This window comes from Oncorhynchus tshawytscha, linkage group LG26 (assembly GCF_018296145.1).
Source record: "Oncorhynchus tshawytscha isolate Ot180627B linkage group LG26, Otsh_v2.0, whole genome shotgun sequence".
Classification (NCBI taxonomy): domain Eukaryota; kingdom Metazoa; phylum Chordata; class Actinopteri; order Salmoniformes; family Salmonidae; genus Oncorhynchus; species Oncorhynchus tshawytscha.
In genome coordinates, this window is record NC_056454.1 from 35,534,102 (window position 1) to 35,544,601 (window position 10,500).

At 40.3% G+C, this 10,500-nt stretch overlaps 1 protein-coding gene across 1 annotated transcript; it reads right to left on the minus strand.

The window, feature by feature from the left end:
• Positions 1 to 3,253: 3,253 nt before the first annotated feature.
• LOC112261135 (GDP-fucose protein O-fucosyltransferase 2) lies at positions 3,254 to 10,266 on the minus strand. Its single transcript, XM_024436473.2, has 9 exons — positions 10,060 to 10,266; positions 9,320 to 9,570; positions 8,796 to 8,940; positions 8,372 to 8,482; positions 8,033 to 8,099; positions 6,992 to 7,117; positions 6,575 to 6,755; positions 5,567 to 5,690; positions 3,254 to 3,568 (listed from the first exon to the last, which is right to left on the minus strand). Exons 1-9 carry the CDS (start codon positions 10,245 to 10,247, stop codon positions 3,415 to 3,417), a joined length of 1,347 nt encoding a protein of 448 aa, XP_024292241.1. The 5' UTR covers positions 10,248 to 10,266; the 3' UTR covers positions 3,254 to 3,414.
• Positions 10,267 to 10,500: the final 234 nt, after the last annotated feature.

The following is a 10,500-nucleotide window of genomic DNA, read 5'->3' on the forward strand; positions in this document are numbered from 1 at the left end:
ATCTGTAGCAACACAGTTTGCACTGCGATGCAGTATCTTAGACCGCTGAGCCACTCGGGCAATGTATAACATCACTGGTCGGGAGTAGGCAGTAAAAGCTAAATAATCCTAACATTTCCACACCTGAATTCTAGTCTAAGTTTGCAGGACAGAGGAAAAGCAATTCTTACACTATTGTTCTAAATTCAATCACCTTCTTCATCCTCATCATTCAGTTCATTGAAATTAAATTTAAGTCGTGCACAATCATCACTTTCTATTTGGTTTATGTCACCCATTCATTGTCAGTTAGAGACACAGTAGTGCCTTGGGACCCAAAATCATAATCAGTGCTCTAACTCCCCCTTGTGCTGGTCTGGAGCAATGAAGTAGTGGCACAGGGTACCGTACTAAACAGCAAATTACCTCTTAAATCCCGCAGCATAATCTCAAAACTTTGAGTTGAGCAACCACTGTACCTTGTCACAACACAACTGATTGGCTCAAACGCATTAAGGAAAGAAATTGCACACATTTTAAAAAGACACACCTGTTAATTGAAATACATTCCAGGTGACTTCTTCATGAAGCTGGTTGAGAGAATGCCAAGAGTGTGTGTGCAAAGCTGTCGTCAAGGCAAAGCGTGGCTTGTTTGAAGAATATAAAATATAAATAGCATATGTGGTATTTCATGGTTTCACTATTATTCTACAATGGAGAACATAATAAAAATAAAGAAATTAGTAGGTGTCCAAACTTTTGACTGGTACTGTGTGTATATATATATATATATATATATATATATATATATATATATTTTGCAGTTCACCTTAGAACATATTGGCAGGTGATAGTGACTGCTTTGTGTCAGTCTGTCATTTTGTTGAAAGAAAAAGATTTATGTAATCATCGAAAATATGAATGCTCTGATTGATACTCTTGAAAATAATTTATAATGAAATAATTTCCAAAATGACAGTCATACAAGTGGAAAGATTAAAATAAAAGTCACAAAATTATAATTTTATCTATAAAAAAAATATTACTGTAATCATTGAAAATAAGTTGTTTTTATCTGATCATATAAAATATAGATCATATTCTATACCATAATTACCTGGTCAATCAATGTTCACTATATGGCTTTGAACTTACCTTAGACAGGTCATGCGGGGGGAAAAAAATGGATCAACATACTATATTTAACCACATATCTGTTTTTCTCTGTTCGAAGACTGAAATGTCAACCAAGCAACACAGTTTCAATCATAGGCTAGTCACAAAGGAAAACAAAACAAAAACAGGTTCCTCAAGCTCACAAAATATCATACACCATAATGCAACATAAGGTAGACTCACAACCGAATACAGTATGAATTGGTCATAGAAGACACTGCACTTTCAACGCATGTTACATGACCAAAAAATGATTCCCTTATTAAAAAATAAAATCGCACAGCAATTGAAATACCATTGATTGCAGCCAGATTTGATTTGATCATTCTCACACAACACTAAAAAAGGCCAATATCATACCTAGAAAGTGATTAGAAAGGTGCAATGAGTGTAAACAGGTGAAATTAAAGTGGTGATTTTTAAATAATCTGACGGCCCAGACCATTTTACCATCACATTCAGTCAGTGGTCAAAAGTAAGACACACACACACACATACATACATATATATATACACACACACTACCGTTAAAAAGTTTGGGGTCCCTTAGATATGACTTTGTTATTGAAAGTAAAGCTAATTTTTTGTCCATTAAAATAACATCAAATTGATCAGAAATACAGCGTAGACATTGTTAATGTTGTAAATGACTATTGTAGCTGGAAAAGGTAGATTTTTTAAAATGTAATATCTAAACTCAGCAAAAAAGGTAACGTCCCTTTTTCAGGATCCTGTCTTTCAAAGATAATTAGTAAAAATCCAAATTACTTCACAGATCCTAATTTTAAAGGGTTAACACTGTCTCCCACACTTGTTCAATGAACCATAAACAATTAATGAACATGCACCTGTGGAACGGCCGTTAAGCCACTAACAGCTTACAGACGGTAGGCAATTAAGGTCACAGTTATGAAAACTTAGGACACTAATAAGGCCTTTCTACTGACTCTGAAAAACACCAAAAGAAAGACGCCCAGGGTCCCTGCTCATCTCCGTGAAAGTGCCTCAGGCATGCTGCAAAGAGGCGTGAGGACTGCAGAGGTGGCCAGGGCAATACATTGCAATGTCCATACTGTGAGACACCTAAGACAGCGCTACAGGAAGACAGGACGGACAGCTGATCGTCCTCACAGTGGCAGACCATGTGTAACAACACCTGCACAGGATCGGTACATCCGAACATCACACCTGCGGGACAAGTACAGGATGGCAACAACAACTGCCCGAGTTACACCAGAAACGCACAATACCTCCATCAGTGCTCAGACTGTCCACAATAGGCTGAGAGAGGCTGGACTGAGGGCTTGTAGGCCTGTTGTAAGGCAGGTCCTCACCAAACATCACCGGCAACAACGTCACCTATGGGCACAAACCCACTGTTGATGGACCAGACAGGACTGGCAAAAAGTGCTCTTCACTGACGAGTCGTGGTTTTGTCTCACCAGGGGTGATGGTTGGATTCACATTTATCGTCAAAGGAATGAGCGTTACATCGAAGCTGGAACGGGATCGATTTGGAGGTGACTGTTCCGTCATGGTCTGAGGCAGTGTGTCACAGCATCATCGGACTGAGCTTGTTGTCATTGCAGGCAATCTTGTCTTCTTGCTCAGTTGTGCACCAGGGCCTCCCACTCCTCTTTCTATTCTGGTTAGGGCAAGTTTGCGCTGTTCTGTGAAGGGAGTAGTACACATCATTGTACGAGATCTTCAGAATAAGAATAGACTGACGAGTTTCAGAAGGAAGTTCTTTGTTTCTGGCCATTTTGAGCCTGTAATCGTACCCACAAATGCTGATGCTCCATACACTCAACTAGTCTAAAGAAGGCCAGTTTCATTGCTTCTTTAAATCAGGACAACAGTTTTCAGCTGTGCTAACATACTTGCAAAAGGGTTTTCTAATGATCAATTAGCCTTTTAAAATGATAAACTTGGATTAGCTAACAGAACGTGCCATTGTAACACAGGAGTGATGGTGGCTAATAATGGGCCTCTGCACGCCTATGTAGATATTCCATAAAAAAATCTGCCGTTTCCAGCTACAATAGTCATTTACAACATTAACAATATCTACACTGTAATTCTGATCAATTTGATGTTATTTTAAATGGACAAAAAAAGTTATCTTTCAAAAACAAGGACATTTCTAAGTGACCCCAAACTTAACGGTAGCGTATATATGAAGAAAAAAAAATATATAAACTTCAACACTGCTTTTGGCATGTTTTAAAGAGGTCTTGAGTGGGCTTTTGCATTGATGAGTCAGTAGACTATTTTCCAGTGTGTGGGCTGTTCACACTCTTTCTCACTGTCCCCACAGAAGCGGTTGTAGGTGGTTTTGGGTTCAAATCCCAATATCTCTCTCTCCTCGTGGATACGGAAGGAGAAGGTCGACACGGATGTTCCGATAAAATACCTGGGAAATGGAAGGGAGATGGAGGGAATTCAATTCAGTACAACTTTATTAATCCATCCAAGAGCAACTAAGAAAGAAAGACAAGTCACTTTTACAAGTATCAAACCAACAAGAAATATTCAACATAAATACAATATAACAAGACTTCACCTTCCCAAATACAATACATCATCCCATAAATCATAGATCTTATTTAGTGTTTACTTCACCCCTATTCTAGTATTTGTTGTATTTGCCAAACACCCCTTATTTTCTCATTAGTGGAACCTACAAGTCACCCCACTTCTTCTATCAGTCAATTACAGTCTGCCATTCCCCATGCACCTCAACTGATTGCAGTTACATGCACACAATTATTGTGGATAGTCAGATTAATATAATAGTTTGATTAAAATGTTTACATGCCTTGCAAGAAGAACGATTTCCCTAATAATCCTGTTTACATGGAAACATCTGAAATCAGACTACCTGACGGCACTCTGATAACTGCAGAAGATTGGCAATCAAAATAAATAAATAAATGTCCTAATAATCCTAAAGATTTCTCAGAAAACCAGGTGTTTTTAATCGGCGTATGCTTACTTTGATTTTGACCTTACACCGATTAAGATAAGCAGAGTAACGTGTTTACATGACTATTGCATAATCTGCCAAATTATTACTGTGCACACGTGTTACAGGGTTTGGTTTTTCCAGTTACATTTTGAGGTTGGATGTATAGCACATTAGCAAGTAGGGCACACCGATTGGTGTCACTTCGATAGTCAGTGTGCGTTACAACTGTGCTGGTTGCCATCTCATTGGTGGGAAGGTGTTTCACCTGTGCTGGCCCAGGTTCTATTTAAGACTGGCTGGCCAAGTGCTTCAGTTGTCTTGAGCGATGTGGCGTGTCAACACCTTTAGTTGGCAATCGCCATTTGAAAAATTCTAGACAAACAATCGTTTTATCTGATCTTCCCTGTTTTCATTTTGCTAAACTTTTGATTTGCTTTCTAACTTTAAGTTTGGTGTGGGTTTTTCTTTTGTTTGCCTCTTCTTGGGCAAATTTTGTGGGTTTCTTTGAGATTCTAGTTGTTGTTGCTAGTCAACTTTCAGTGGACACCCCCATGATTGTCTTTTAGAACCTGTGCTAAAACCCCACCTGTTTCGTTTTGGTTGTTGTCAGTGACACTTTAGTTCCCCCTTCAGTTTGAGCGACATATTTGGTTCTCTTGCTGGGGAACATAACAGTATGTAAATGTACTCTCTGAACCCCGCTCCTGTCTTCAGAGTGAAATCGTGGTCAGAAGAGGATGGACTAGTTGGACTGTTCCTCACCAATCTGTATTTGACCTGTGTTTTAATGTGTGCATATAATAGTAAGTACTGTCTGACATGTCATTACTTTAGTTGAGTGTTGCTAGTTCATATATACCATATCTACGTGGTATTTTTCTTTCATGTGTGTCATGCTACTGCTAGCCAGCTAAGCCAAGATGTTAGCTAGTAATGCTAGCTCCTTAGGCCTGGTGTCGCTCACCTATCATTTCAGGGGTAATATTATCAGTTTCATATTGACTGTTTATGCATAGCCTTGTTTATGGACATTTAGAACATTTATGTAGCTTCATGCTACTGTACACTGTATTTAGCCTTATTTATGCATGTAGCCTAATTTAGTCTGTGACTTCCACGTGGCGCAGTTACTATCCCACGGTGGGCTTGTGCACAGAGCCTGGTTTCATTACGGTCACGTTTCTGTTATGTGTTTACCAGAAATTGGGCCTTTATTCTGTAAGTGTTTTTGGTTTTACGATTCATGTTATATGTTATATTATGCCGTAGCAGTATACTCTTAGGGATTAACATGTGCACTTCAACAAAAGGGAAGCACAAGAATGTCTGCATAATTTGTACTCATTACAGCTCCCTCCCTACCGTATGCACACATTGTGCAACACTTTCAACTGAATGGTGGAATATATACTGTAAGCACGCAGTGTAAGCTGGGAGCTGTACCTGGCATGTGCGCAGATCCATTGGTCGATGATAGCCACGCCCCCGTCTTTGAGTAGTTCCAGGTCGTCCCAGGTGGGCTCAAAGCGTGTCATCTCTGGTAACATCATCTTCAGCTCTGCCAGCTCTGCACAGGACAGACATATGCCTCATTAGGAACACACTGGTCCTATTATCTAGGTCTAGGACAGACTGTCAAGTAGGGTACAGACAGCATAAACCTGCCAAGCCTCGATGTAGGTATTCTCTCAACTGGGTAATAGGGTTGGGGTCAATTCCATTTAAGAGTCTAAGCCCTGTCTAAGTCAGGGGAGGGGTTCTACTAAACTATATGGAATTGTTTTAAGAAGGTCATACCAAGGATCATTTTGCTATTTGATTTAGAATTTTAAGAACCCTTGAAATATTTAAATATAAACAATTATTTGATCAAAATATTTTTGGCCTCACTGCAATTAGCCCATACAAACACATTGAATAACAGATTCACCACATTGAACAACAGATAGTGTCTGTCCTATATCTGTGAGATATAAGAAAGATCAGGAAACATTTGTTATGCATTTAACCCTTTATTGTATTTAACCCCTTATTTTTCACACTAATGAGTCTTGAGTCCTGTGGGCATCCTAGAGCGAAACATGTTCGTGAGTGTCTCCTTTCTATAGAGGGGTCATAATAGTTTGTAGGCTAAACCGTTTGGACGCTACAGACGATTTTGTAAGAAGAGTGACTTTCGGGGATGTTTCATGGTCTGACAAACACCGCTCCAGCCCTGACATCTTTCACTGCAGATGCGGGTGTGCGACAGGCAAATTTCTATGCAGATTTTCTATTTTGCTATTTAGATTTCCACAGGGGGCGCAGACATCAACTGTGGGCATTCCAATTTCTAACAACATTATTAGTATGTTATTTTCTTTGAGCTGCAAATATAAATTGCTTTATTATCAACTCCGTCATCTAAATTCAACATCAATCTATCTCAATTGCACCAAAGTAAAACAGTACCTTCATCATCTGCATCTGTGGCCACAAAGACTCTGTCTAGTTTGGTTTTCTTCATGAGGCTCATGATCTTCTTCACAGCTCCTTTGAGGCTGGGCACATCCTCTCTGTGACCCCAGATAAAGTCCTTCCTTCTCAGGTGGACACCCAGGTATGGCCCCCCTCTGGCAGAACCCAGCTTATTCTGAGTTTACACACAGAAATTAATAACACATCAAACCACTCATGCCCAATCCAAATTAACCACCAACAGCAAATCATAGCTATCCATACGTTAACATGTCCCCTCCATTAATTGTAAAGGTTAAGTAGATACAGTAGACCTACATGCTGCTAGTGCAGGAAGTAATCAATGCGAATGGATATATAAATATAATCTAAATGTGCAAATATTTGAGCTATGTGAAGAGGTCTGAAAACCTTAATGAGAGTCCAGTCCTCGTTGTATACGGTCTGGTCCTGCTCGTCTGTGGAGTTCAGGTACTTTGCTCGGAACTCGTCCCCTAGGAGACGCAGGTGTTTGGCGAAGACCATGCTGCGGCGAGTCTAGAAAGAAGGCACGAAAAGACAATTAACAAAACTGTTAAACCAAACAGGGAAGGACAATTCATTAAATTAGTGGTAATAAGGTACAATTGTGATGACAGAACAATTAAATAGCAAAAGGTTGAGGCATTGAAATGCCCAATTTAGTTAATCATCTTGTTACTACAGTATCTTATCTACACTGAACAAAAATATAAATGCAACATGTAAAATGTTGGTCCCATGTTGGAGCTGAAATAAAAGATCCCAGAAATGTTCCATATGCACAAAAAGCTTACTTCTCTTAAATGTTATGAACAAATGTGTTTACATCTCTGTTAGTGAGCGTTTCTCCTTTGCCAAGATAATCCATTCACCTAGCATGTGTGGCAAATCAAGAAGCTGATTAAACATCATGATCATTACAGGTGCAGCATGATAATGCACAGCCCCATGTCTCAAGGGTCTGTACACAATTCCTGGAAGCTGAAAATGTTCCAGTTCTTCCATGGCCTGTATACTCAGACATGTCACCCATTGAGCATGTTTTCTTTGGATCGACGTAGACGACAGCGTGTTGTAGTTCCCACTAATATCCAGTAACTTTGCACAGCCATTGAAGAGGAGTGGGACAACATTGTCACACTGCATGAGGCAACTAATGGTCACACCAAATACTGACTGGTTTTCTGATCCACACTCCTACCTTTCTTTAAAGTATCTGGAACCAACAGATGCATATCTGTGTGCCCAGTCATGAGAAATCCATAGATTAGGGCCTAATGAATTTACTTCAATTCACTGATTTCTTTATATGAACTGTAACTCACTAAAATCTTTAAAATTGTTGCATTTATATTTATGTTCGGTGTATGATTGTAGGCTATCAACCATTACCATACTTAAGCTGCATTCTTTACAACATAACAGACTAACATTCCAGTAGTCCTTTCCAGCGTAGTGATCATGGAGGACAGTCTCTGCTCTATCCAACATCACTGACCTGCAGGGATATGAAAGGAAATATAAGTGAACATGTGCACATCTCATACAGTACATTCAGAAAATCCAATAAAGACTATGCATCTAACTCTAGAATGTTTTAGTTTAGTTTGTTTTTAGTTTAAATTGGAAATCCACAGCACATGTTATATTATTAGTATTTGATTTGCCTAAGACAAGAAGATTTGGCCTAAATCAAAGCATTCATAAGGGCTGGATCCATATGAAATTATTTTATCTACCATGGCCAAACACAGACTTCTATTGACTCACGTTGATGTGATGTTGTTCTGCAGGAGGGGTGCCAGCATGGAGGCGTGGCCCTGAGCTGAAAGACAAGTGACGTTCACACACCTGGTTTCCTCATAGCCCCAGAACCAACCTCTATAGAGAGGGAGAGAGAAAGAGAGGAAAGGTTGTAAGGCCTCCATTAAAACACAGGGATATTTATTTGACTGCAACTACCCCATACTCACTACCCCACTATACTACTACTACTAACACATTTGCTTCCACTCCCATAACAAAACCTTTAGTAGCAAGTATTTACCTTTTCTAGTTCAACTTTGCGAGACATGGATAGGTAAGCACAGATGACAGACTGTTAGTTTCCTCGTGCCATAGTCCTTTGTGTCTTTGGAATGCATTGTGCTTTGTTTCTTGTGTTGCTATCCATCTCTGAACCTGGTTACTGTACCTGTAATAGCCCTGTTTGTCTTTGGAGTACATTAACCGCTCAACGCAGGGTCTCTCATCCACTTTCTCCTCCCATTTTCCATCCGTCCACCCTTCAGCGTAGTTCTGTAGCACCAGCACCTGTTCAATAAACGGACCTCCAGACTCTGGAGCCAAAAACATGGAAATATAAAATATATAAAATGTTACTTTACGCCTGCAGGTACAATGTTTTATAACTTGTTATATGTTTGTATGAGCCTTTATATCCAGGAATCATAATGCATCCTTATACCCATGCAACAATCATTAACAGACAAAAATGGAAAGGAGCCAGGCATCAGGGGAAGTCAACCAACCACAGCAACATGTAAATGTACTCAAATGTCTGAGGGGTGGTTCACACTGTCGTGTTGACCATGGTGTTACTGTGCTGCCTCTGATATTTGCCTTCCACAATATCCTTTCCAGCTCGATCCCAGTAACTATGGTGGATGTATAACCAGGCCAGCACAGTACAGCTCACTTCAACTCAGCTGCACTCACCAGCTATAAACTCCTCGTATTCTATGACTGGCACATTGCCCTGAAGACTGGTGAGGCTGAAGAACTCTCCCCAGAGGATTCTTGTCTGGTGGATGTCTGGGCTCTGCCAGTGGTAGAGACGCCCCCAGGGGGGCAGCACCAGCACCCAGTCACCGTGTTTCCTCAAGGTCTTCACCAGGGATGCCATGCGGATGTAGACATCCCGACGCAGGTTGAAGCCCTCTGGTGGGTTGACATCGTAGAGAAGATACCTGGCAGCATAAAGTTAGAGATAGAATATTATAGTATAATACTGTTGTGTTATATTGATGTGCCCGGCAGCCTGATAAACATGAGTTGTGTCAGACCTAGTTACAGCTCCCAGGAACCCAGGGAGGCGTTTCACTCAGAGGTGGTGAGGCAGACAACGGTAGCCTGCATTTTGAGCGTTTTAGTGTCACGCTTGCTCTGCGGGTTTAACTTAGCTACCACACTAAGTTACTTGGTGATAAAGACTTTATTCAATCGGTTTAGAATGTATTCTGGTTATAGAATATGTATCCCACGTCTGAAGTTTAAAAAACTATTTTTTTTACAGATATGACTGGCACCACTGTCGAAAACTAAACTAATCTAGTCAAATGTTACCGAACTGAATAGATTGAAGCTAAATGCCTCCCTAATGCAATAGAGGCTAAAAAACAGAGCAGGCTAAATCTGTGTTAACTATTGCTAATGAGTACGCTGCCGACGCTCTTTACCGTAGATCCCGTGCTGCTGCAGTGGTCGGTGAAAATACTGTATTTCCTGCACGGAATGCATCTTCAATTTGACCCTCAGCGTCTACAGCTCTCAACCCGAGAACCATCAAACACATTTTGACTACAAATGTAACAGAAAAAATCCACCACACGGGCGAATGAAATCCACTGCAGCTGTGGTCCACCATTTTCTCGTTGAGCCACGCACTTCCGGGAGGGTGAAGCATCTGTGGTTGCATAGCAACTGCATTTTGTAACAATTTGATACAGTATAGTATAGGTAACGTGACAGTATCACCTGCTGGAGGAGCGGCATGTGTCAAGGGGGATAGATTTTTAGCAACGATTTTATAGTTTCTTGTTTTTACGCTGGTCAGTTATTCTACCTCGTTCAATTCAATTCAATTCAAGGGCTTTATTGGCATGGGAAACGTGTTAACA

Bases quoted from the DNA above. Each gene is read 5' to 3' on its own strand.
- LOC112261135 (XM_024436473.2), bottom strand. From the start codon at position 10,247: ATGGTGGACCACAGCTGCAGTGGATTTCATTCGCCCGTGTGGTGGATT. The intron at 9,571-10,059 runs GTAAAGAGCGTC...TTATGCTGCCAG, and splicing joins GCAGCAGCACGGGATCTACG to GTATCTTCTCTACGATGTCA. The intron at 8,941-9,319 runs GTGAGTGCAGCT...TTTTGGCTCCAG, and splicing joins ATACGAGGAGTTTATAGCTG to AGTCTGGAGGTCCGTTTATT.